The sequence below is a fragment of the Bubalus bubalis genome, chromosome 24, assembly GCF_019923935.1.
Source record: "Bubalus bubalis isolate 160015118507 breed Murrah chromosome 24, NDDB_SH_1, whole genome shotgun sequence".
NCBI classification, from domain to species: domain Eukaryota; kingdom Metazoa; phylum Chordata; class Mammalia; order Artiodactyla; family Bovidae; genus Bubalus; species Bubalus bubalis.
Window position 1 is genome coordinate 5,985,754 of NC_059180.1, and position 23,618 is coordinate 6,009,371.

Genomic DNA, 23,618 nt, shown 5'->3' on the forward strand with positions numbered 1-23,618 from the left:
ATCGGCATCCTGGGGGCGGGACTAAAGTCGGGCAGGGAAGGGCCGGAGGAGGAGACCGCCGGGTGGAAGCACGTGACCGCGGCCTGGAGCCGGAAGCTAGGTCTGGCTGCAGGCGCCCCCAGCACCTAGAGCTGCGATGGTGAGTGAGGACGCATGCGCGGAGTTACGCGCAGCGCCGGGGGTTCCTTACCCCTGTCCCCCAATCTCTTTGGTTGCCGGGTGCTGAGCGTGCCCTCCGGCCTCACCTCCTATTCTCCCCGGGACTGGAAGGAAATGGAGAAGGGAGGGGTGGCGACGTAGAAGGCCAAGGAGAAGTCGCTGGGAGGGTGTGTAGAAGCTGGGGACTAGTCTGAGGGGGAGGCGCAGGCCACAGGTGGGTTTGGGGAGGGGGCCCGTGGGGTAGCAAAGGTGACGTGTGGAAAGCTGGTGGAGCCCGGGTGGAGGAGAGGACTGACGGAGGCTCGGGAGCATCAGTGTTGAAGGCCGTGTAGAGGGAAGAGGGTCTGGAAGGGCCCTGGCTGGGTAAAGAGGCCTGGAGCGGGGGCAGGGGGCACTGTCAAGAGAGACACTCGGGTTGCCCAAGGGCCATCCTTTCGGCTCGCTGCTCACTAATTGCATCTTTACCCACCAGACTTCTGCACTGACCCAGGGGCTGGAGCGAATCCCCGACCAGCTTGGCTACCTGGTGCTGAGTGAAGGCGCGGTGCTGGCGGTGCGTTCTGGAAACGGGAGGGGCGTGCTCCAAGTACTCATGACCCTAGGATGCCTTCTAATGTTGCCCTGTTTGGCCCGATTGGTCTCTGTTCTTGGTCTTTACCTGGTATCACGCCTGGCATGTAGGAATTAAATCAATTAATCAGTCTCTGGACTCTTAGTCTTGTAACTGTCCTGAGGTAAAAGAGGTTTACCGACTTTACCCAAGGCAGGCAAGTTACAGATTTGTTGATAACTGACAATACCCAAGGTACTCTTGAGTATGTCTTTATTTGGTATTTATTGAAGAGGCTTGGTATTTTGTTCTGTAGTACAATACAGTGTCAGCTCTAGAAGTTTTCAATCTAGCTAGAGAGACAAGGCTTAAGGCTGAAAGTCTAAAGTAGTGCTTGTGGTTAACCCAGCTGAAGGAGTCCAGAAAGTGAAGGATTCAGCCCTTCATTTTATAACTTGTGTTTTGGCAAGGAACCTTCCTTGGACGAGGTAAGAATTTATCTGGGCTTAAAAGATGGATAGATGACAGGAAAGAAAGAATATTCAGGGTTGGGAGGTGGACATCTTGCAGGAGTGTAACACCAGCCTGTCTGAATTGGTGATAGGGTTATGTTGAAAAGATTTGGAAACATTTGGGGGAAGAAGAGGATATGGTGAGGAAAGGTCCGATTGTGAAGGACTTTCAAGGCTAGGTTAACACATTTGGCTCTCTTGGGGGTTAACACATTTGGATTAATCTTGAAGGGTTTTTGAACAGAAACAAGCTGATGAAGTGATTGAGTGGCATTGTTCTGTTAGGTAAAGCTAAAGGTAAGCCAGAAGGGGCGGGATTCAAAAGCAGGGATGCTATTGCCGAAATGTAGGTATGAAACCTCTGGTTGCAATGAGGACGAGCAAGGAGAGAAGGGGTTTTTAAAGGAAGAATCAATTTGTCTTTGTAATGACTTGAGTTCAGTAATAAAGGGGATACTTTTCCATCCTGTAAGACTTTGAACTCAAGCCTAGAATGATGGTGCCTTAACCAGCAGGGACTTAAGAAAGGAAGTTGATTGGGGAGGGGAAGAGGTAAGGGGGATTTTGATAGTGCAGCTTTAAATACTGAGTTTGATATAGAAAAATAGGGTAAACTCCAGGAGTTGGTGATGGACAGGGAGGCCTGGCATGCTGCGGTCCATGGGGTTGCAAAGAGTCAGACACAACTGAGTGACTGAACTGAATAGCAGTTAAATAGATAATGCCAGGAGCTAGTCTGAGCATCTTGCCCCAGTACTCTTGTGACACTCAGAAGCACGCAAGATAGGTACTGATGTCCCCAATTTACAGATGAGGAAACGTGTAGAATCCAGCAGGAGGGCCACATTGAGGAGGTAAGAAGTTGAGATCATTACCAGAAAAGAGGAAGCCCAGGCCACTGTGATGTCATTACTCAAGGGCCAGATAGTCCGAAGGGGTTCAGAGACAAAAGGGATGTTTATGTTTCAGGTTCTGCAGACAGGGTGACAAATGGGAAATGGGAAAAGATGGAGCCTGGGACTCTAGCAGTGGTGGGTGGGCACTGATCTGTGAGAATGTGGTTTTTTTCAAATAAGTGGAGACAGGGAGAGAAACCAAGATTCAGGGATTAGGGAAACAGGGTCAGTAAAGAAATGGATGAAAGTTCCTGCTTCCTCGGGGAAGCCCAGTATTTTGGAACAAGATGGCATCAAGAGGGGCAACAATGTCGTAGGAAAGTTTTAGGTTTTTCCAAAACTAGGGGTGATGTTGGGGTATTGGAAAGTGGAGACAGAGAGGTTATACATGCTAGCACCAAAGTGTTCTTGGAATTGCCTCCCAGTCTGTTCCCTGATTCCTGCCCCCCTCCCTCTGTGTGCAGTCATCTGGGGATCTGGAGAATGACGAGCAGGCTGCCAGCGCCATCTCTGAGCTCGTCAGCACGGCCTGCGGTTTCCGGCTGCACCAAGGCATGAGCGTACCCTTCAAGCGTCTGTCGGGTGAGCCCCGGCCTCTGGTGGTGGGGAAGGGGGCGGGGGTGCTGCTCCCCAAGGCCACTCTTCTCAGGAAAAGACACCTGTCCCCTACCAGCTGCCCGCCATCTCTTCTGGAATCCCTGTCTTCCCCTTGGTATTTACCCCTGTATCAGAACTAGGAGAAAAGCAAGAGAAGGGAGGGGATTTAATGGAGACCTCCCATCTTCTAATCTCTGAGCTTTGAACTGTTGAATTCCTTTGGCTTTGGATCCTAGCCAGTTTGTGTGCGACCCCCACGGAGGCCCCCACAACCCACTAACTCTCTGCTCCCTTCCCTCTTCTGGGCTGGGGGAAGATGCATCTCCCCTTCAGTGGTCTTTGGAGAACACACGCTGCTTGTGACCGTGTCGGGACAGAGGGTGTTTGTGGTGAAGAGGCAGAACCGAGGCCGGGAGCCCATTGACGTGTGAGCCTGCCCGAGGGCGAGGGGCAGAGGAGGAACCTCTGTGATGAGAAAGATGGGAACCTCCACGGCCTCTCTCTTGGTGCCACTAGAACTAAAGCTGTCTGCTCACCCGCTTCCCCACCCCAACCTGGAAGGGCAGAGGCTCGGGGACTTTGTACTCTGTTAAGGAGAGTGAAGGTGAGGGGACCTCCCTTCTCCTCAGCCTCCCTAATAAACATAAGTGTGATGTTCCTGGGCCCGGGGATGTGTTGTGTGTATTGGGGGAGGAGAGTTATACCCCATGTGTCTTTCAGCTTCCGGGCCCTCATACCAGAGGAGTGGGGTGGACAGATAAAACTGGGAATCAGAAGAAAAAAAAACAGGTGGGAAGGGAGCTATTTGGTGTACAGGTTGGAGGGAATCTTTCTGAGCCCTTAGGTCTCTGCTGCTGCCACCAACACCCAAGTAACAGTCTTTTTCTCCCTCCTGAACAGGCATTTAATAGTCTTATTTCAGTTGGAAGCAGTAGTCGGAGAATAAGTTACAGGGACAGACAGACCGAAAAAAAAAACAAAACCCAAACCAAAAATCCCACACAACTTAAAGTGCTTCAGGCTGCAAACGTAAACATGAGGACGAGGGGAGGCCACCTAGCTCTCTCCCCTGACCTGAGACAGGAGGGTTGTGTCATTGTCGGGTCCCTTTACCGTCCCAACCCTCTGATCTCAGCCCTGCGGGTTGGAGGGAGGGAGGGAATGTCAGAGGTGGGGAAGACAACATAAGAGGAACAAGGAAAACACTTTGTAAACTTAGAACCAGGGTTCAAGGCGGGGGGCAAGGGAGCCCTGGAGTCCCTGCCCTGGCCAAGGGGTGGGGCCAGCCCCCCCAGGAAGTCCGGGAAATACTGTCGGCTTCACGCTGCAGCCATCCCCGGCCATTTCACAGCTTCTTCCCTCGTCCCTCATCAGTAGACAGACAGGCGGCCCTGCGGGGCCCCCTCACCCTTGGTGGGAGGCTCCCCGGGGAGGCACAGCCTGGAGGGAGCACCCGTGCTGGGGGCTGTCCATTTCCGGGAGTGTGAGAGGGAGGCGGCCGGATGGTCTACTTGACCGGCTCCACCACCAGGACCTTGCATTCGCGTTTGGCGATCTTGTCCAGAGAGAGCACAGCCTTGTCCGGGGGCAGGTAGAGGGGGCGGCCGACAGGGGAGGCCACGGGGGGAGTGATGGCCCGGCGCTCCATCACACTGCCCGACCTGGAGGAAGGTAGAGGCTGTGGGCTCTGGCGGGACCCCAGGGTCCCGTGCTGCTCCCTTCCTGATCCCGGCCTCTACCAAGCCTGCGGGCTCCTCCCCACGAGGTTCCATACCTCATGAGGTGGCTGCGGGAGGGCTGTTGGTGGGAGAAGGACTGCGAGCGGCCCAGGCTGGCCTGGTGCCTCTCCACCAAGTCCCGGACGGCAGGGCTGCTGGGGCTGCTCTTGCGAGAGAGGGGCCGGGCCTCGGGCGGAGGGTGGGACACGCTGGCAGTGAACTGAAGCTTCAGCTTCATGTGCTGGCTCAGCTGGGGTGGGGAGACACAGATCAGCCGGCCAGCTCGGCTGCCAGGCCCCCGACCCCCTTTCAGGTCATCTTCCCCACTTGACAGGCCGAAGTTGGATCTAAAGCCCACCTTCCCTCCACCCAGCTTCGTAGCACCCACCCATTTATGCTTCAGCCATAGAAGCCAGCGGCCCTGACTCCTCCCACCCGACGCTAGGCCTCACCCAGCCCACCTCGAAGAGCCCGGTCCGCAGAGCCTGGAAGGCCACGCTGAAGGTGAGCGCGCTGCCCTTCCGGGAGAAGCCGAGGTTGTTGAGGGGTGTGTGGCAGACGATGGAGTCTAGGGCTGCCTGCATGGCCCGGCGCTCCTCCTCACACAGCTGCTTTCCTGAGGGGCAGAAACAGGGCCGGGAAACACGTCTGTGCGGCCTTTCTCAGTCTGCAGAGGGCTTTCATGAGCACAGTCTTGCTTGATGCTCAGAGCCACTCTGTGGAGTAAACTGAGTATATGCTATTTTTTGCTGAACTTTATAAACAACAGTAGCTAATAGTTACCATGTACTGAGATCTATTCTAACCACTTCACACATACTAACTTACTAAATTACTGTAACAGCCCCATAAAGTAGTAGTTCCTCTGTTTTAGAAATGAGAAATCTGAGGCTCAGAGAGGTTAAGTATCTTACTAAAGGTCACACAGCTAAGAAATGGGAGATGTACAAGTCAAACAGGGAACCCAGCTCCAGTGTCAGTGCCCTTAAAATCACTCTGCCCATGGCCTCTCTAAACTCTCCATTATGACACCGTGGAGACCATCCAGGTACACAGCTGAAGCAGCCTGGCACAAGTCACCTGCCTCCATGACATCTTCCTTTCCCCTCCCCTCCTTGGGGACAAGCCTGGCAGCTACCTACCAGCCTGGGCATGCTCCGGGGTCCACACGAGCCTTACAGCAAGGAAGTCTTGGAGATTGTTGAGCAGCGTATAGGTAACAGTGAAACGCTCATAGGTCCGAACAGGGGACTCACAAGAAGCAGTCATCACAAAGCACGGGCGGTCCAGGCGGATGCTGGGCAGGCTAGAAGTGGTGAGAGAGAGGGAAGCCGGATGTGTGTGTTTCGAAACAGAGATGAACAGGATGGTATCCAGCAGGGGGGGCATTGGGGGGTGTCCCACAAACTCACCGGTAGTGGGTATAGATGCTCTGGGTGAAGGGCAACTTCGGCGTAGACCACTGAACCACAGCAATCAGGGGAACCTCTAGGCCCTGTTGGAGGGACGAGCAGAAACATTACCTGTGTGTGATGACCTGAAGGAGAGGTTCCCTCTCCCGTTAGTCAACTCCCTGGCCTCTCTCGTCCCATTGCATTTTCTCAGCCTATCTCCTTAAACATACCAGTCCATTGTACTCACCTCCTTGGCCCCTGGAGGGGGCTGCTCACCCGCTCTGAGCTGAAACAGGAAGTTATGTTCCTCCAGGGCACTAAGTGGGCAGGGGAAGCAGCCAGAGGTACCAGGGAGCCGGCAGAAGGAGCCCATGGAGACTTCCCCAGATTGGTGACTAGTTGAGAAGAAAGGGACCAGAGCTGGACCTTTCCCTGCCAGAGCTCTGGGCCCTGCAGCAATGCCCAGCATTCTGCAGCCCCGCCCCTCCCAGGACCTCACCAGACGTTGTCCACCAGCAGCACAGAGCCGTCGGGCATGACAGGTAGATAACTGGCATTGAAGTTTGGGAGAATGCGGATATCCCAGACAGAAATTTCCTCCTGGGAGGAGCTGTTCAGCACTGTGGGAGGTAACCAGCTCAGCTCAGAGAATCTGAACTCCTCAGACCACACCAATCCACCCCCCCGCAAAATGGATCTATCCCCACCGTATTGTCCAGGGCCACACTGCCACCCAAGACCAGAGCCTCCAGTCTGCTCACCCTTGAGCACAGTCAAGTGTTTTCCAGCCACAGTGAACTGGCGGCACTTCAGAACTGGAGGGGGCAGCAGAGTCAGCAGGGTGCTCACTGCAGGAGAGGGCGGAGGCTGGAGATGACCGGCTGGGCGCACCTCACCTCCAACCCACAGGTTCAGTCTTCCCTTCCTCGGATCGGGCACTTACTGGTGTCACCCCTCCACTGTCCCCACAAAATCCAGACACTAGCATTTCCTGTCTGCATTCTCCTCCCCACCTTGGGCCTTGAAAGCGCTCTGCTCGCCCCTGAAGGTCTCCCCAGGAGATCGGGTCTGCAGCAAGCGCAGGTAGCCTTGATCTCTGACCTCTGGTGCCTCAACCTCCCGCTTCCACACGGTCACTACAATCTGAGCACAGGGGACACGGGACCACAGTCAAGAGGAGAAACAGCCTCAGAAAGGGCATCTCAATTAAGACAGAGCTCCACCCCGTGCCAACCTTACCTTGGCCTTAGGTGTCCCTGGGGGCAGTCTATCCAGTGAAACGGTGAGTGGGAAGATGACCTCATCTGTGGACACAATTGGTTCCTCCACAGGCAGCTGGGTTGTCAGAGGGGTTGAAGAGGTCAGGAGAGTCAAGGCCACCCGCCGCGCCCGCGTCCCCTTTAAGATCTACGGTACGTGGTTCTCGCCCTCCCCTCTCATCCGTCATAGGCCTCCAGCTTCCCGCAAGCGTCCCTCTCCCCTCCGGTCTTGGGAGCCCAGCAAACCGCCCCTCCGCCCTGTGTCGTGGCGCTCCGGGCTCCTCACCGTGGTCGCTCCCCCTGAGGTAGCAGGGCCCGGGCCGTGGGTGAGGAGGGGGCTGCAGCCTCGAAACAACCCCCCACCGCCAGGGTCCCCGCCCCCCGGGGGTTCGGGATCCTGGTCGCCCGAGCCACCGCCCCCGGGCGCCCCGCCTCCGGCGCTGACCGAGGCCAGGGCGGCCAGGGCGGTCGCCAGTTCCGCCCAGGCCCCTCGGGAGCCCAAGCCTGGGCCGCCCCCGGCGCCGGACCCCGCACCGCCCCGGCAGCGCAGCACCAGCAGGAAGCGAACCGTCTCCCCTAGGTAGAGGTGGTTGCGCCGGGGCAGCGCCCGGTACCGGCCCGGGTCCCCCGCCAGCTCCGCGCGCGGCGGCAGCGGCACGGCCGGGAAGTACATCGAGTAATCGCACTGGGACTCCATGGGCGGCGCGGGCCGGGGGGCGAGGTGGGCCGGGGCCGGCGGAGGGCAGAGGGGCCGCTAGGGTGGTTCCGGGAGCCCCGAGTCCCGAGTGGTGCTGCGCGTGGCCGGGCCGGCCCGACAGACCAGCTGGGGCCGGGAACCGGGGCAACGAACCCGGAACCGAGACCCCACGGGGCCGGAACCGGGGTACAGGACCGAATGACTGGTGAGAAGCCGGAAGCGGAAGGGGAGGGGCGTGGCCTCGGAGGCGCCGGAATTTGTAGGTGACTGGACTTTGGAGGAGAGGGGCGGGTGCGGCAGGGGTTAGGCTGCTGCAGGAGGCTAGACTTCTTGGACTACGAAAAGAGCCCCCCGCCAACCCCGTTTCTCCCAGGAAAATGCTCCATCCCCTTCCCTTGCCGCTCTAGAGCAGGTCGAAGTTTCAAATTATTTATTCACTGAACATTTCATTCATAGTAAAATGAGCATAGCCCAATAACAAGTGTTTCATAGAGAGATGGACGTATTCCGATCCCTTGTGTCCCAGACTTTCTCTGTCGTACTCCATGGTTTGCTCCTCCAGAAGGCCTTCGAAAGTGCAGCTTGGACCTTCAGGGATGGGGGTGGGGTCGGGGGTGGGAAAGGGGAAGGGGCAAAAATTGAAGGGAGCCTGCTGCTCGGTCTGGGATTCCTTGGCACGGGCTGGAGGATGTAGGACCCACATTCTTGCAAAGTTCCACTGGTCCTCTGGGGAGCTGACTGCTTTCTGAGGGAAGCCAAAAGGGCATCTGGCTGCCTCACACTCATCACTGGCGCCCTATGGCTTAGCTGCTCTTCAGCCTAAGACAGTGGTTTGATGCCTAGGGGGAGGGTCGCCTTGAAGTCTTGAGGGGCAGAGAGACTGTTGGGGGGAACTGCTTGGCATCTAGCTTATCCTTGTACTGCAGCTCCGGGGTAGCCAGGCGCTCACACTCCTCCTGGTCTTGGAGGCTCAGCCCACTTCGGAGCACATAACCCAAAACCTTACCTGACCCAAACTGGAAAGGGCGGAATCGCCGGTCAGTGATGTACTTGGGGTCTAAAGCCTCACCCCCCACCAGACAGTGTTTAGCCAGGGCTTCTCGGCGAGCCCGGAGCTCCGCCACAGCACTGTCCAGCCGGCTCTGGCCATATTGCTTTATCCGGGCCCATAGACTTCGGTTGAAGTGAACATAGAGAGCCCAGTCCAGGTTGTTCCAGGCTCGTGCCCGGGCAGTCAGCTGCCTGTCCTCAGTGGTCAGTCCACCATCGTCAATGGTGCTTCTGTCCTGCCCACCTCCAGCCTGGGCGTTGTGCATAAAGCCTACCACATCATCTAGACCCCAGCACAGTGCATCTGCCAGCAGGACCAGTGACTCGTCAAAGTACTCGGCCACCAAGACCAGGTCAAAGACAGAGTCCAGCCAGGCCAGATTCCACTGGATGAAGGATGAAGACCCCAAATCTAAAGAGGCAGGGCTGGACATCTGGCTGTGACCATCAGCAACAGTGGGAACAGGATGGAAGAGAGCATTGGGATCCAGGGTGTGGGCTGGAGGGCCAGCACCAGAAGGCAACTGGGGAGGGTTGGGGTCTCTGGAGACATGCGGATTCCCTCTCTTGGTCCTCATCTCTGGGGGGAAGGGGAGGCCAAAGTCAAACCATAGCAAGTTGCGTGCATAGTGGTCCCCCCGGGCCCCAGGTCGGTAGAAGGCTCGAGGATTGGCCAAGAAGGCAGCCAAGGATGGTGCTTTGCGGAAGGCCGATGATGTGGATTTATAGTAGGAGAAGGCAGAACGGGCCAGAGCCGCTGGGTCTCGGACAATGGAAAAGAAGAAGCTGTCAGAAGGCATGACCTGAAGTACCTGGGGAGGAGAGGAAGCGGGCATGGAGTGAACTAGGGAGGAAGAAACTAAGAGCAAACCGAGTGCACACGGACCCCCCAGCCTCTTCCAGCCTCCTTCTGACAGCTCTGCTGGGAACCCCCAGCTTCCTTCACTAGCTGCACAGATCTTGGTAAGGTACTTGACATCTCTGAGACTCCATTTACATATGTGCAAAATGGGGACCATCATACCTTCCTTCCCAGATGATTATGGAGGTTACATGAGATAAGGATAGGAAGGAACCCAGAATATGGGGAGCTCCTAGAGAACATTTCCTCAGGGCTTTCTGTCTGCTTTGGTTGGTAACACTTCTAGGAATCAAACCTTGTGTTCACTTGTCCAACAAAAACCTATAACATGTCTACTCTGGGATTCTTGGTCACAGCTCCAAGAAGGGAACTGGCTCCAGGCCTCCTCAGGAGGATCACTGGCAGCAAGCAGATAGCAACCATAATTCTATCTCAGATACAGGCGTCATGTGGGCAGGCCAAGCCCAGAATGGCTGAAGGTCAGGGCACTTGTGAGGCTCCTTGGCATCTTGGAAAGCAAGAGACATCCCTGAAATGGGCACTGGGGCGCCATGGCCACTCAATAAGGAGCTGTTCTGAGTTGGCAAGAAGGAAGGTGGGCGTTGGGCTGAGCCACACCCTAGTGTGGTCCAGCAGGCAGTTCCACACCAGAGTCCAGCTCTGGGACTCCCTGAAGGATTTCTGCGTCTGACTGTGACTGTGGTCATTGGCCATGACTCCCTGACAAGTCCTCCAATCTGTTCGATGGATGTGGGCATGCCTGAAGGACAAGCCTGTGAACTGTGTGTCTTTGAAGGCATAGGGGAAGAGTGCAGAGAACAGTCCATGGCATCAGAGGGACCTGGAATAAAATTCCAATTCAGCCATTTACCAACTGGCGTAACTTTGGGCAGGTTATTGTACTTCTCAGAGCCTTTATTCCTCCATCAATAAATTTGGGTTAATACTCTGAAGAATGTGGAAGTGCATGGAACATGGGAGGTAGGCAGTAAATGGTGGTGACAGTCATCCTAAACTCCAGAGACACCTGCCTCAGTGATTGCTCTCCTCGCTTTACTCTCAACAGTGCCCCTCACTGCCTGTTAGATCAGTTCGTGCTGCTGCTGCTTTCTTCAGCTCCAGCTCCAACAGGACTGTCCTTTGCAGCCACCACTGAAGTACTATCACCTATACACACACACCCCACTGCCACTATGTCTCTGAGATGTTTTGCTCTGAGAACACCGGATATTTCCCTTACTACAAAGTCACGTCCATTCTTCGCTATAAAACCCACCTCTTGAGAAAAACCCCACCTCTTTTGATGAATATTCTCACCGCAGTTCCAAAAAACAAATACACACACGCACACACACATGCAACAGAAGGCACTTTGGAGCAGCTGGGACTGGGTTCAAATGCTAGTCTGCAGCTTTCTGTTAACAGAGGCCAGTCCCTTAGCCTTTCTGAGAGTGAATCTCCTCATCTGTGTAGTGGGGACACATGCCTTCCTGGCAGGGTGATGATAAGATGACTACCCAGCACTCAACGTGTTCAGTGAAAGTTTGCTCTTTCCCTGGGTGTTTTCATTTGCCCACTGATTTTCCTCCTCCAAGAGCTCTCAGGTTCCTGTGTGTGTGCACAGATGACACGTGAGTGCGTGCACTCATCTCCCCATTTAGAACTGAGGCTAGGGGCAGGGAAGGGAGACTGGGACTGGGCTAGAGCTTGGCATATAGCTGATCCTCAGAATCTGGCAGACATGGTGAAGGGAGTGAGAGGAAGATGGGTCCGAAGGCAGTGTCTGTGCAGGGACCCTGGTGGTGTCAGTGGGAGAGGCCAGGAAGGGCCAGTGGCACCTGGAGGGAGGGTTGGAGTGGGGTGAGAGTTGGCAGGGCACTGATGCCAGCAGGCTAAATGGATCAAGGAAAGAGACTCTAGTAAATTCTAGACGGGAGAAGGCAGAACTTCAGGTGCTAGAAAATTCTGAGGAAGGGACAGCTAAAGAGAAGAGAACAGGACTCCCACCTTTGTGGGCCCCCCCCCAGCCCAACTTTTGGGTAAGGAGATGCCTGGGGTCTCCTCCCCTGGTGGTCTTGGCTACAGGCCCAAGCCCATTTCTCCCCAGTCCCTCCCACCTCTTCACACTCCTCACCTCTTTCAGGTTGAACCTCATGTGATGACAGAGAATGTGGAAAGGGGGCTGGGTGCCTCCACTCTGAGGCCGGTAGCCTTTGACCCGAGAGGCCTGGAAAAGTCTTGGGTAGCCAAACTGGTAGCGGGCAGGGAGGGCAAAGCGCAGCCCGTGTCGGTCCCCATAGCGGTGAAGCAGACTCAGCACAGAGCTGCTCCCGGATTTATGTGTCTTCAGGAACACAAGGTGCTGCCGAGGTGGACAGGATGGAGCAGCCGGTCCCAGGGATGAGGCCCAGGAATGTCGGAGCTGCAGCCCGGGTAGCCTGGGGAGAGACGGGAGGGGAAGTGTCCTGTCCCTCACCAGCAGGTGGATGGGTGTCTCGTGGAGCCAGGAAGGCATGGAGTGTCCTCTGAGTCCCCAAGAGTCACAGCCCCAGGTGGGACAGACAAGAGCACGTGGGGCATCTGGGGGCCGTTGGGACAAGATGGGAACTCACCTCCTCTGGAAGGGACCCCCCAAGAGCTGGAGGGCAAATCCAATGGTCATGAAGACTCCCAGAGCCACCCCTAGGCTCCGGGGCCCCCAGAGGCGCATGGTCCTGGTGGGAGACAGAACGCCCATGTGGCACAGGGGAGGGTGACACTAGAGAGGGACAGGGCAAGGGCCAGGCACAGAGGCAGAGACAGCTGGAGACCGCCGTGCAGCCGCGGAAGGCGCTCGTTCGAGTTCGGGGGTTCATTCCCCAGGCCTGCTCGCAGCCCTGGTTGAGTCTGCCCCCTGAGTTAGCAGATTTTTGCCTCCGTCAGCGTCTAGAAGGGAAATGAGGGGGAAGGAGGGGAATCTAAGGAGCGGGTAAGAGCCTTTGCTCGTGCTGCCGGGCAGCCACGACCTCATTGCAGGCAGGGGGGCGGGAGGGGAGCCCTCTCTATACCCAGAGCTTCCAGGTGCCCCATGACTGTGGCTCTGCTGTCAGCTGCAGCTCCCTCCAACCTCCAAGAACAGTTTTGCCCCAAGCCCCAGGGATTTGGAAGTGAAAGGGAGGAAGATCAGACCAGTCCACTCGTACCAGGGAGATGGACATCTCCAGGCCCCGGGCCGCCACCTCTGCCCCCTGCCTGTGACAAGTCTGAATGTGGCGCCCCCCCCCCTCCCCCGCCACCCCCGAGGCTGAGAGGGGAAGCCTCAAGGAGGGCCTGACGGGGCACACAGCTTAGAAACCCAGGGAAGTGAGACCGCAGGAGCGATTTTGTAAGGAGTAAGAGTAGACCGGCTCATTTACGCTCAGGCATCCTTTCCCTCGCACGCACGGCGGCGCGTGCGGGCAGACCCCAGTGTGTGAGAGCGGCCGGAGGGGGGGGGGGTGTAGGGTTGCTTACGAAGCCCAGATCCCAGCCATAATCCCCTCCGCCAAAACACACCCCCGTTCCCACTTTCCAATCCTAGCAGTGCACCCAGAGGGGATTGAGAGGGTGGGGCTGGGGAGAGAAACCCTGTGACACAAAGATAACAAGACAAGAAAAGCGGACGCTGAGCTTTGGAATTCCTTCTCAGGCCCCAGCTTCCCAATCAATTGGGAGTCCGGACCTGCCCCTTCATTCCAAACCACAGCCACGGGCCACAGCCTGTCTTTCAAACAAGCCCTGACAGCCCCCTTCCAGGATGAGCCCAAAGCGACCCCAGGCAGAGAACCCACACTTGCTACCCAGAGACCTGCCCGCTCTGGCATCACCCCCTGGTTTCCTCCCCCAACCCAGCCCAGGGTCCAGCCCCGCACCGCACCCCCGCCCATGCTTAGATTTCTTGTCTTCCTTCCATCCATCTCTGTCTCCTCCCATTACCTCCAATTCCAGCCCTCGGACCCTCCAGCTTTGGGGATTGCTCAGTCTGTTGCCAGCCCTGGGTTGGCTCCCTCTGGGGTTCTCTGTGAAACCCCTCATGACTCCTCCCATCAATTCTAGGGTCCTTCCACTGATCTAGGCCTCAGCTTCGCTTGCCGACTCACCAGGCCACCTGAGGAGCAGCTGGGAAATCGGGGTCTGGCCCTCCCGCCCGCCCCAGCCACCGCCCGGTTCCTCGCTCAGCTCAACTTTCCCCATAAACTTTCTCAGCGCCCAGGCTCCTCCCCCTCCCTCCCTTTGTCCCGCCAGTCCGTGCAGCTGATTCGGCTTTGACCGAATTCGGCGTCTCTGGGTCTCTCCTTCCCCGCATCTTTCCTTTTCTTTCAGGGCACCCAGCCTGCCCTTAGAAGACACTTCTACCCTCCTTTCGCTATTGTACTTTTTCTTTCAGCTTTCTGCAGAACAGAAGACTCATTCAGGCGACTGAAAGAAAAAAGAAAAGACGGTAACAAAGTTGAAAGCAGACATTATCGAGGATATGACAAGGTAGCCAGAGGAACCTTCACAGAGAAGAAGGAGGTGGGGGCCGAGGGGGCCCACCCACCCTGAAGGCAGAGAGCAGTAGTATGGTGATATTAATGATGCCTTGGGTCCAAAAGTTTTGCTAGTCTCCAGAATTCTCCCCATTTTGCAGATAGGTATTCAGACCCAGAGGGTGGACAGCTTGCCCAAATTCAATCCCAGGGGACAGGTTCCAAGGAGGCAGAAAATGAACTGCTGGTCACAGAGACTCTGGGGCTAAAGGTACAGAAAGTCACACACTGGGTCCAACAAATTAGCCATTTATTTTACAGAATAAACACTGAGTTGAACACTGAAACATGAAATGGGGATACTTGTGAAGGATGTGGATGGCAGAGACCATGAGATGTGGGTTTTTGTTTTTTGATATTTTAGTTTAAGAAAGTGATACTGAAAAACTCAACAGAATCCAGCCCCATAGATCCTGACATCCTAGTCCCCTGCCCTGCACCCCATAAGGCCCCAGCTTTGTCTATTTCTGAGTTTCTGAGACCGGGGACCCACCTATCCCACTTTCAACTTCTTTCAAACCCCACCCCACCAACTGCAACTCTGAAACTCCTCCCTTTCTCCCTGTTGGGGCTCACCAACAACCTAACCATAGAGGCTGGGTTGGAGAGACCATACCTCCTTCCTAAATAAATACCCCCCCCCCCCCCAGACCTTCCTCCCCAGATACCAAATGAAAAAATAAATATTGTGAACACCCATCCCCCAACCCACCAATGGAAATCTCCTGGATTTGGGGCCCCAGCCATTCACCCAAAACGTCCCTCTCTACCCTCTCTGCAGCCGCCTTCGACTCCTCTCCCGACCCAGCTGATGGGGGAGAGGGGAAGGGCCATGAACCCTCCCGATGCCAGGGCACCCCTCCCCTGTTATCGAGGTCCAAGCAGGGCTAGGGCTAAGAGGAAGAGAATGAGGAGGGGTTCTGTGTGAAAACCAAGAGACGTCCCTCCAGTCCTGCTCCGGTCCTGGCTGTGGCGGATAATGACACCTCCTCCTTTGCCCCCAGCACCTTCCCTTCGAGGAGGGCGAGGAGCTCGCGCTGGGGGGGCCACAGCTGCTGCGCCAGCCATCCAGTCATCTGCATAGTGTTGTCCCTCTCCAGAGCCGCTAGCGTCCTCTGGAGGGAGGGGGAGGATCAGAAACAGGGATGGTGAAGGGAAGTAGCGTGAGAAGGTGCAAGAAACAGCCACAGGCAAGGAGGAAAAGAACTCGAGACAAAAACAGTGAAAGGTTGGGGCAGGGGCAGGCAGGATGAGAGGAGGGAGAAAGTGAGTGACAGGAAGGCGAAGAGAGAGATCAGACAGACATGGAAATAAGGCAACAAGACACAGGAAGAGACGAGACAGAGACAAAAAAGAGCGACAGATGGGGAGAGAGGATAAACAGGAAAAGACAGAGAAAACAGACACAGAAGCAGCGAGCAGACGGGAAGAGGAGTGGGGGAGGAGAGACAAAGAGAGACGGTGGGAGTGAGGGGAAAAAATGTATGTCAGTGCCTTGCATCTCTGACAAATTCTACTTTGGGGAGCCAGCCCTGTGGCACCCGCACCCCACTTCCCCGCCTCCCTGGATTGTCGGTACTCCCCAGACTCTTCCCACAGCCCACCCTCGGGAGCTTCCCATCGCTCTGTAAGAATATTTTGGTGTCTCCCCCAAGGGACCGTGAAATCAAGGGTAGAGATCTTCTCCTTGGTCTTCCACTCCCTACCTTTGAGGTAAGCGCTCAATACAGGCGTGTGAACTGCGTGAGTGAATTAATGAATGGTAACTGAGAAGCGAGGGGAGGAACTACAGACGCAGGGGGCGGGGATGCGGGTTGGCCTGAGTCCAATCGCGGAAAGCAGGGCGGAGCGAGGTCCTCGCGGCGTCCGCGGGTCTCACCCCAGTCCTCCAGCTCCAGGTCGCGTCCCAGGGCGGCCGCTTTCATCCTGGTTGTGGTGGCCCTGAGCTGCAGCCGCCGCCTCCGCGTCTGGAGGTCGGGGCTTGAGGCTTCTGCATCCAGCTCTGGGTTGTCGAGCTTCCCGGCCTGGAAGCCGACCACGGGCGACAAGTACCTGCGAGCAGAGCAGCCCCGGAGGCTCCCGCCCCACTCCGCCCCAGGTGTCAGCCTCGCCCGCCCGCGCGCCCGCAGCCCACCGCCCGGCTCTCACCGGCCCGGTCCAGCTCCGGTCCAGCAAGGCGCCGCCTCCTGCGAGAGGTCCGCCGCCACGCGGGGGTCCCCGCACACAGTCTGGGGCAGCCCGGCCCAGATGCCCCTCACCCGGCCCAGACGCTCGCGGAGCTCCCACACCTGGACGTAAAGAGAGCCGGCCGGGCGGAAATGGAGCGCGCGCCCCTGTCCCCCGCGCTTGCGCCCCTGCCGCGGCCGCCCGCCACTCACCAGCCGGGGCAGGCTAGCGCCTGCAGCCGTCGTCGGCCGCTCCTCCTCCGCCGCCGCCGCGGACCAGAAGCGACCCACCTCCTCCCTTGGGGCTGGGGCACGGCGGGCGCGAGCCCGCGCTGGCTGAGGGCTCCCGCATTCCTGGAATACCTTCGGCACCGGGAAGAGACCCCACACACAGTCATCCCGCGGTAAAACCCACACCCCAACACGCCAAACGTCCTTGATACCCCAGTTTATCCAGAGACCCTACAGTGTCTTCCTAACACCCCACACTGTCCTCCCACCCCAGGGCCTCCCCTCCACGCTTCTCCCTCCTGTCCTCCCGCCAACTCCCAATCTGACACTCCCACCCTTCCTATGGCCCCTGTACCTGGGCTGACACCCCTACACTGTTCTCCTGCAAATGCATCAAGCCTTCTGAGATCTTCACCCCGATGGACTGGGCTGCCAGCTCAAAAGAAAAGGGGCCTTGGATCTTATCGGCTAGGAACAGGAGACCATCTTGAAAGAAGGTAAGACAGAGAAAGGGTTAAATGAGGGACTGTCCAGGGAGATAGATACTCACTGAAGTGGGATGTTCCCACAAATCCTGACCCAGGCCTTGGAGGGGAGCAGCGGATCTTAGATTGGGGGGAGGACTGACATGAGAAGAGCCCCCCTCATCCTCTCCACTCAGCACTGCTGAATACTCCCTCCCCAGTCCACCCTGCCCACCCCACACAGACAGCCATCTCAGGCTGTCCTGAATCCCCTCACCCAGATAGGGCCCCCAGTCAGGATCCAGTCCTTGGCTGCCGATACAGCCATAGGCCACGTTGAGGCAGAAGCCCCGGCAGGGTGGCAGCGAGGGCACCCCCCGGCAAAGGGGGCAGCCTGTCAGACGCATCACAGCCCGCTTGCAGCCTTCGGACAGCGGCATCTGGGAGCAGAGAGCAGGGCTGTGTCATCCACAAACACTTGGCTGCCCTCAGCCAAGCCTGGTGCTGGGCACAGAGAGAAATCAAATACCCCATCCCGCCTTTCCCAGGTTCTAAGTGTGAAGCTGGATGTGAACCTCTAGGGTTGATGACCCCACGCAGCAGCAGGAGTGACCCCAGGACTGCACCAGATCTGAGAAGGGAGGCTTCTAGGGGCCGGGCTGCACATCCTGCTTCTTGGGAGAAATGGACCAGGGGGGCAGTGAGGGGCCTGAGAAAAGGTTCAAGGACAAGAGTGAGCCCATCATGGTTGAGAGGAGAATGAGAATGCAGGAAGTAAGGCTGGGAGGCCAAGGAGAGAATGGGCAGTCGAGAGGGCCTTGAAGGCCAAGCCAGGAATCTGGCCTCTAGGAGGGAGCCACTGAGGGGCCCTGGAGAAAACCAGGGGGGCCAATGGGCCAATCTCAGAGAGGCTATGGAGATGAGCAGGTCCCGAGAGGCTGGCAGAGGGTAAGAGTCATCAGAGGGCAGAAGAGGGTCAGAGGTGGGAAGAGTCATGGGTCATGACGCAAGAAAGACTCCAGTCTTCCTGATTTACCCAGGATGCTAGGGCTTCATGGCTGATAAGGGAAGGCCAGGCCTCTCCTGCCAGCTGACACCTGACTCTTCTTCACGGGGCATTTCCCACTTCCTCTCCCTCCCTGGGCCCCACCCATACTCAAGGCCCTTCTAACCTTAAGTGTTTCGCTGACCACATTTCTTCCAGTCTCCAGGCCCTGGACAAAGGCCCGGGCCGCCACCAGGGCCCGGGTTATCTGGAGGAAGGGAAAGGGGAGAAAAACCACCAGACTGTTGAAGGTCAGTCAACCCTGGGACCAAGAGACTGCACCAAAGGGATAAGCAGTGGGGGTAAGGTTTGCAGGTTATCTTGGGGTGATTAGGAATGTCAGGTGGTTCCAGGAGGTAGGTTCAAGAAGATCAAAGAATTCAGAGTCTGGCAGGACCAAGGGGAACTGGGCTTGGGAAGAAGTGGAAGGATTACATTTTACAGGACTTGGAGATAGAGGGACTTATATTGGAACAAACGCTGAACCTGAAGCCAGGAGACCTGGGTGTGAAACCTAGCTCCACCCCTTACTGGCTGTGAGACCTTAACCTCTTCAAGGTTCAGTTTTCTCATCTGTAAAATAGGAATGTGAAGATCTACTTCATAGAGTTATGACAATTAAATGAGATACTATAAATGAAAATCCTTTAATAGTGTTGAACCAGCGTTCAGTACAGTCACAACTCACACTACACAGCTGAACCAGAGGAAGTCAAGATATTGGGAATAGGGATGAGTTGTCAGAAAGGGGGGGCAGGGAGCAAAAGCAGATGAGTGGGTGAGCCACTAGGATGAGACTAGGACACAGAATTGGGGGGCAGGGCTCCAGTCAAAGGAAACAAGGAGAGCTGGGTCAGGCAGAGGTCACTGGGGCGACTGGGGCATGAAAAGGGGGTCACTGAGTTGGAGGTGAGTGGTACACAGTTCAGAGGTCACTAGGTCAAACATGGCTGAAGCTCAGGCCTTGGGGTCCCTCACCTGTAGGCGGAGGCGGCGGGGTGAGTCCCCAAAAGGCTTCAGAGAGTCATCAGCAGAAGAGGCCAGGCGTGTGAGGCAGAACAGGTAGTCGGGGGAGAAGATGTACTGTGGGTGCAGCAGGGGGAACATTTTCTCCAGGAGCTGAGCCCAGAAATCCACCAAGGCATCATCTAACCCCTCACCGGACCTCTCATAGTAGTCCCGTAGCCGAGAGAACAGACCACTGAACAAGGGGGTGTGCTGGGCATACAGGCGGCCGAAGGAGCGGTGGAAGAGCATGGACAGGGAATGCTCGGCTGAGGAGAGCATCTCCCGAAAAACCTCTGTGGCAAGTGCAGGAAAAGAGGTGTGAGGTGGGGTGAAGCCAGAGAAGGATGGAAAAGTAAAAAGGCAGAGGCAAGAAGAAATGGGCATGGGGAGAAAAAAGAAAAGACAAGTAAGTTAGAAATTAAGCAACCCTTAGAGATCTGGGCAGACTGGGGGTGGGGGGATGGGGCAGGACCCTGTGAGAGCATAGGGTGGGGATGTGGGGGCTAAACCAGGGCTGGAGTGCCTTTGGGATGAGTCAGGAGTAGGTACAGGATGCTTGTGGGGGTCATGAGCTCAGAGAGAAGGTATGAAGCCAGGTTTGGGGGTGCCAGGTCCTCACCATCAAATTTTCTGTGTCGGGCAGCCAGTGTGTGAACCAAGAAGGAACCATTCTCCTCCACCAGGCCTCGGAAGGTGGCCTCAGTTTCCCAGGTCAGCCTCTGCTCTATCTCACTGGAACAGCAAGTGTACTCCTGAGGACAAATCCGGAGGTGTTCACCTGGACAGAGGAGACACGAAGGAATGGTGGAAAGTGATGTCATGAAATTCCTTCCTTCTCCTGCCTATCTCTGGGGGCCATCCTTTCTCTTCCAGCTGTCTGGTTTCTTTTCTATTGTCTGCCACCTCATTCCTACCTGGTCCTACCCCCTCCTTATTGTCCCCTCACCCATCCCAAGTTCACTGCCTTTAGGCATGGGATCAAATAGGAGTGGGCCAATTTAGTGATCAGAGGGTCCTCAGGTAGCCTGCCTAACATCACACACTCCAGGCCTCAAAGGACATACAGATGGTTTCAATGGGAAGAATGGAGTTTGGAGGGGTGGGGTTATCTGGTAAGAAAGCAAATATTATCATACAAGGGACTCATGGAAATAGCGAGGGAAACAAATTAGGCTGTGAAGAAAAAAACACAGAGGGGTTGCTAATTATTAGAAAGGGATTCCTGGGGTGAGGGTGGAGTAAGAGAGCTGTTATGTGAAGGGGAGTGTTATTGTGATCCTGATAAAGAAGTTCCGGAGGAGAAGAGACATTATTACCGTGAGAGGAAAAGATTATTATAACGGCCACTCTGAAAGGGAAAAGAGTTATTGTGAGATGGGGAGGACCGGCCCCCGCCCCCTCCCTCGCCCCCAATTCTCTAGTCTCCCTCTTTCTCCTCACCTGAGATCAGGGCGGGAGGGAGTACGCTTAAGCTATATCCCCGGGCCCCCAGAATCTGCCGGGTCTCAGTGCAACTCCGGGTGACCTTTGCCTCGATACCGGGTCCAGGACCAGGACCGGGACAGAGGGGCAACAACAGAAGCAGAAGAGAGCGCAGCGCGTACATAGCTGCTGCTGCCACCTTGGGACCGCAAAGTGGGTCGTAAGGAGGAAAGAAGAGCCGCCCGAACTCAAAAAGCCGGTTCTCTGCCACAGGACTGTGCCGCCGGCCAGAGAAAGAGCGCGACCTCCGAAAAGTGGACCGGGAGCAGGATCGCTGGACCAAGGCGGCATCTGCCGAGACAATGGGAGCGGGGAGCCGGACAGGAGGCGGGGCCCGGGGCGGGGCCCCGCCAATAATGGTAAGGAGCCGAGTTTAGGGGCGGGGTCAAGGAGAAATGAAGCCAATGTACTGGGGAAGCTCGGCCGCGGGGCGGGACTCGACAGGACTAGGAGGTTAGGGGAGGGGTGTGGTCTTCCTCTGAGGCGTGGCTATCTACATCGAAAGGCGGGGCCTAGGTGGAACCCAGCCTATGGTAGTTGAGAAGCCAGATTAAAGGAGTTACTACTAGGGCAGTGTGAAGCCCAGCCAATAGAGGGGGAATTTGGGGGCCGGGCTGGGGCGGAGCCAGGAAGAGCCGAGTTAAAGCAGGTGGCCAGCGCGCGGGAGCCCACGTGATACGGCTGCAATCTACAGAGCTCGTGGCCGCACGAGGCTGCTGGAGTGGCGTGGCTAGAACGTGGTGAGCACGAGCTGGCACACGCTCAAGTCTCGCGACAACTTACAACCCTAGGACGAGCCGTTGGGCTCGCGCCTGCGCACGACACGCCTCGAGCCTTCCCGCGTTTTTCTGGATTCGTCTGCCACCCAAAGGGACGGAGGCGTGACCACAGAGACCTAAAGGGACCCGAGACGGTGACTTTTCCTCAACGCTGCTCGGCCAGAAGTCGCTGTTCCGGGCTGTCACAGTGAGGCTCCCCTTTCACCCAGGCGTTCGCCGTCCCCCGCTCTCCAGTCCTGAGAGAAGACCCTCCCTCCCCCATGGCTTCTTCCACAGAGGCCAGGAATCCCAGCTCCGGAAGACAGATAATCACTCTTGAGCGGTTAGACGGCTCTGTAACCCAAATAAACTAGCCCAGGCTGGGCTACAGAGCCTCTCTTCTGGAGAAGTGGAGAACGCGAGCTTTCCGTGACTCCTTCAGCGTTTCCGGCCCGGTTTTGATGGCGCCTCCAGCCCCAAATCGTTAAGCGCGTCCCAGTCTGGTCCTTGTCGGGGGGCAGGTTCTAACGTTGCAGGAATGGAAGTTTATGTGCCTTTGTAGGGGCATAGGGGGTTATTTTCTTATTTTTCTTGTCTTTTGTTTGCCCCGTGGGAGCTGGTTCCGTTTCACATGATTCTCTCCTCTGAATCGTGGGGAGAGAAGGGTGTGTTTTAAACTACTCTGGTGTTTGCCTTGCTCGACGCTTGGGGAGCACCTTCAAACCCAAGGATGGCGTTGGGCCGGTGGCGTCTTTAACTCCCTGATGCCTTGGGTCAGGACCCTCTCGGTTGTTTTTTAGGCTTTTTTTTTTTAATTGACGTATTAAAAAAAAAAAGTGTTGTGCCAATCTCTGCTGTACAGCAAAGTGACTCAGTTATACACAGACATGCATTTTATTTTTTCTGTGGATTATTTTTGAAGTCTTTAAAAAATAATTCGTTATTTATTTTTGGCTGGGCCTTCGTTTATGCCAAGGCTTTTCTGTAGTTGTCGCGAGTAGGCGCTACTTTTTAGTTGCAGTACCAAGGCTTCTCATTGTGGTGGCTTCTTTTGTTGGGGAGCACAGGCCCTATGCCAAGTGGGCTTTAGTAGTTGCGGCTCCTGGGATCTAGAGTACAGGTTCCTTAATTGTGGTGCATGGGCTTAGCTGCCCGACAGCATGTGGGGTCTTCCTGGACCAGGGATGGAACCCATGCCACCTGCACTGGCTGGCGGATTCTTTATCACTGAGCCACCAGGGAAGCCCCGTTTTTAAAGTGTTTATTGGTAACAGTATTGCTTCTGTTTTATGTTTTGGTTTTTTGGCTGGGAGGCATGTGGTATCTTAGGTCCCTGACCAGGGATAGAACCGCTGCCCGCCCACCCCCCACCCCCATCGGCAGGTGAAGTTTTAACCACTGGACCCGGCGGGAAAGTCCAAAACATACACATTTAAAAAATTTTATTCTTTTCCTTTATGGTTTATCCATAAAGCTGTGCTTTTCTGTTTTTTTTTTTTTTAATTGACGTATAGTTGATCTACAGTGTATTCTCTCTCTAATTTTAAGCCCCCTACCCCCACTCCCTGAGTTCCAGAGCCATTCCCATGTAAAGAAGTGGGATCGTTGGAGCTGGGAATGGAGACGTGGTGGGTCAGGACGCCTTCCTCCCTCTTCCCTTTTTCCCGAAGCTGGACCACCATGCCCACCCTTCGGTCGTCGTCCTCCCGGAACCAGAGCTCCTCCTCCCCGAGCAGCGTGTCCTCGCCGCTGCGCAGAGCGGTAGCGGGTGGACGGAGGAGTGTGTCTGCTGCTTCTAGTTCTTCTGTGTCTGTCGCTGTGCCCTGCGATGACGGGGACTCGAAGCAGACTTCAGAGGGGTGAGTGGAGTTGGTGAGAAATGCGTCGTCCTCAGGTTTTTCCCATTTTCATTTTCCAAACGAGCAAACTGGCAACAGGTGTGACTGAAACGCTAGGAGATGCTGTGCTGGTTCAGAACTGTGACCCACACCTGCCGCCAGCTCTGCTGGTTGCCTTTCTGCTGCCTTAGGTGTTGGAAGCCTCGAGAATAATCCATCCTGTTATAAATCCATCATCCATCTTGCCTAAACTTTTCTTGAACACGTTTGTATGTTCAACAGGGACAGACTCTGGTAAGGGCCCAGACATGGGGGAAAGGGAAAAGAGTTCTTTATTTGGTGCCAGAAAACTAGTATATCCTTTTTAGTTGGTGTCCTGTAATTCC

At 56.1% G+C, this 23,618-nt stretch overlaps 5 protein-coding genes across 17 annotated transcripts in view; 2 read left to right on the forward strand and 3 right to left on the reverse strand.

The window, feature by feature from the left end:
* On the forward strand, positions 1 to 3,376 carry LAMTOR4 (late endosomal/lysosomal adaptor, MAPK and MTOR activator 4). 2 transcript variants are annotated; one of them, XM_025275486.3, is made up of 4 exons: positions 1 to 139; positions 632 to 712; positions 2,582 to 2,699; positions 3,031 to 3,376. In XM_025275486.3, exons 1-4 carry the CDS (start codon positions 137 to 139, stop codon positions 3,075 to 3,077), a joined length of 249 nt encoding a protein of 82 aa, XP_025131271.1. In that variant the 5' UTR covers positions 1 to 136; the 3' UTR covers positions 3,078 to 3,376. The 2 variants fall into 2 exon arrangements, with proteins under 2 accessions (XP_025131271.1, XP_025131269.1); XM_025275484.3 differs by having other exon boundaries at positions 3,048 to 3,376.
* Positions 3,377 to 3,600: 224 nt separating this feature from the next.
* On the reverse strand, positions 3,601 to 7,971 carry TRAPPC14 (trafficking protein particle complex subunit 14). The gene is made up of 11 exons (XM_025275481.3): positions 7,372 to 7,971; positions 7,066 to 7,161; positions 6,840 to 6,969; positions 6,588 to 6,674; positions 6,326 to 6,446; positions 6,074 to 6,221; positions 5,845 to 5,927; positions 5,575 to 5,738; positions 4,894 to 5,048; positions 4,489 to 4,682; positions 3,601 to 4,375 (listed from the first exon to the last, which is right to left on the reverse strand). Exons 1-11 carry the CDS (start codon positions 7,780 to 7,782, stop codon positions 4,222 to 4,224), a joined length of 1,743 nt encoding a protein of 580 aa, XP_025131266.1. The 5' UTR covers positions 7,783 to 7,971; the 3' UTR covers positions 3,601 to 4,221.
* A 226-nt stretch (positions 7,972 to 8,197) lies between these two features.
* On the reverse strand, positions 8,198 to 13,932 carry GAL3ST4 (galactose-3-O-sulfotransferase 4). 2 transcript variants are annotated; one of them, XM_006046506.4, is made up of 4 exons: positions 13,813 to 13,932; positions 12,307 to 12,619; positions 11,829 to 12,132; positions 8,198 to 9,644 (listed from the first exon to the last, which is right to left on the reverse strand). In XM_006046506.4, exons 2-4 carry the CDS (start codon positions 12,429 to 12,431, stop codon positions 8,622 to 8,624), a joined length of 1,452 nt encoding a protein of 483 aa, XP_006046568.2. In that variant the 5' UTR covers positions 12,432 to 12,619; positions 13,813 to 13,932; the 3' UTR covers positions 8,198 to 8,621. The 2 variants fall into 2 exon arrangements, with proteins under 2 accessions (XP_006046568.2, XP_044792141.2); XM_044936206.2 differs by lacking the exon at positions 13,813 to 13,932 and adding an exon at positions 13,649 to 13,793.
* Positions 13,933 to 14,474: 542 nt separating this feature from the next.
* Positions 14,475 to 20,760, reverse strand: GPC2 (glypican 2). Of its 2 annotated transcripts, none has more exons than XM_044936204.2 (10): positions 20,595 to 20,760; positions 19,774 to 19,932; positions 19,125 to 19,447; positions 18,274 to 18,354; positions 17,379 to 17,541; positions 16,993 to 17,123; positions 16,620 to 16,769; positions 16,390 to 16,529; positions 16,121 to 16,293; positions 14,475 to 15,356 (listed from the first exon to the last, which is right to left on the reverse strand). In XM_044936204.2, the coding sequence occupies exons 1-10, from the start codon at positions 20,758 to 20,760 to the stop codon at positions 15,109 to 15,111; spliced, it is 1,734 nt and encodes a 577-aa protein (XP_044792139.2). In that variant the 3' UTR covers positions 14,475 to 15,108. The 2 variants fall into 2 exon arrangements, with proteins under 2 accessions (XP_044792139.2, XP_044792140.2); XM_044936205.2 differs by having other exon boundaries at positions 15,229 to 15,356; positions 15,948 to 16,293.
* A 103-nt stretch (positions 20,761 to 20,863) lies between these two features.
* STAG3 (stromal antigen 3) overlaps positions 20,864 to 23,618 on the forward strand; it is a 29,804-nt gene continuing 27,049 nt past the window's right edge. For 7 of the 10 annotated variants that reach the window (XM_025275476.3, XM_025275480.3, XM_025275475.3 and 4 more), the window contains exons 1-3: positions 20,864 to 20,995; positions 21,428 to 21,602; positions 23,065 to 23,253. In XM_025275476.3, the coding sequence (XP_025131261.3) occupies positions 23,075 to 23,253 (179 nt within the window). In that variant the 5' untranslated portion in view covers positions 20,864 to 20,995; positions 21,428 to 21,602; positions 23,065 to 23,074. Of the gene's footprint in view, positions 20,996 to 21,206; positions 22,168 to 23,064; positions 23,254 to 23,618 lie in introns of those variants that run through there. The other 3 variants (XM_044936201.2, XM_044936200.2, XM_044936203.2) reach the window with 3 other exon arrangements.

Excerpts from the sequence above, each read along its gene's own strand:
- TRAPPC14 (XM_025275481.3), bottom strand. The coding sequence starts at position 7,782 with ATGGAGTCCCAGTGCGATTACTCGATGTACTTCCCGGCCGTGCCGCTG. Across the intron at positions 6,447-6,587 it reads ACACTTGACTGTGCTCAAGG|TGCTGAACAGCTCCTCCCAG; the intron begins GTGAGCAGACTG and ends TACCTCCCACAG. Across the intron at positions 5,928-6,073 it reads CCCCTCCAGGGGCCAAGGAG|GGCCTAGAGGTTCCCCTGAT; the intron begins GTGAGTACAATG and ends TCCCTCCAACAG.
- GPC2 (XM_044936204.2), bottom strand. The coding sequence starts at position 20,760 with ATGTACGCGCTGCGCTCTCTTCTGCTTCTGTTGTTGCCCCTCTGTCCC. Across the intron at positions 17,542-18,273 it reads TGGTCAGCGAAACACTTAAG|ATGCCGCTGTCCGAAGGCTG; the intron begins GTTAGAAGGGCC and ends CTCTGCTCCCAG. Across the intron at positions 15,357-16,120 it reads CCTGGAGCTGGAGGACTGGG|AGGACGCTAGCGGCTCTGGA; the intron begins GTGAGACCCGCG and ends CCCTCCCTCCAG.
- LAMTOR4 (XM_025275484.3), top strand. Across the intron at positions 713-2,581 it reads GTGAAGGCGCGGTGCTGGCG|TCATCTGGGGATCTGGAGAA; the intron begins GTGCGTTCTGGA and ends CTCTGTGTGCAG. Across the intron at positions 2,700-3,047 it reads ACCCTTCAAGCGTCTGTCGG|TGGTCTTTGGAGAACACACG; the intron begins GTGAGCCCCGGC and ends TCTCCCCTTCAG.
- GAL3ST4 (XM_006046506.4), bottom strand. The coding sequence starts at position 12,431 with ATGGGCGTTCTGTCTCCCACCAGGACCATGCGCCTCTGGGGGCCCCGG. Across the intron at positions 12,133-12,306 it reads GGGGGTCCCTTCCAGAGGAG|GCTACCCGGGCTGCAGCTCC; the intron begins GTGAGTTCCCAT and ends GTCTCTCCCCAG. Across the intron at positions 9,645-11,828 it reads TGAGGTTCAACCTGAAAGAG|GTACTTCAGGTCATGCCTTC; the intron begins GTGAGGAGTGTG and ends TCTCCTCCCCAG.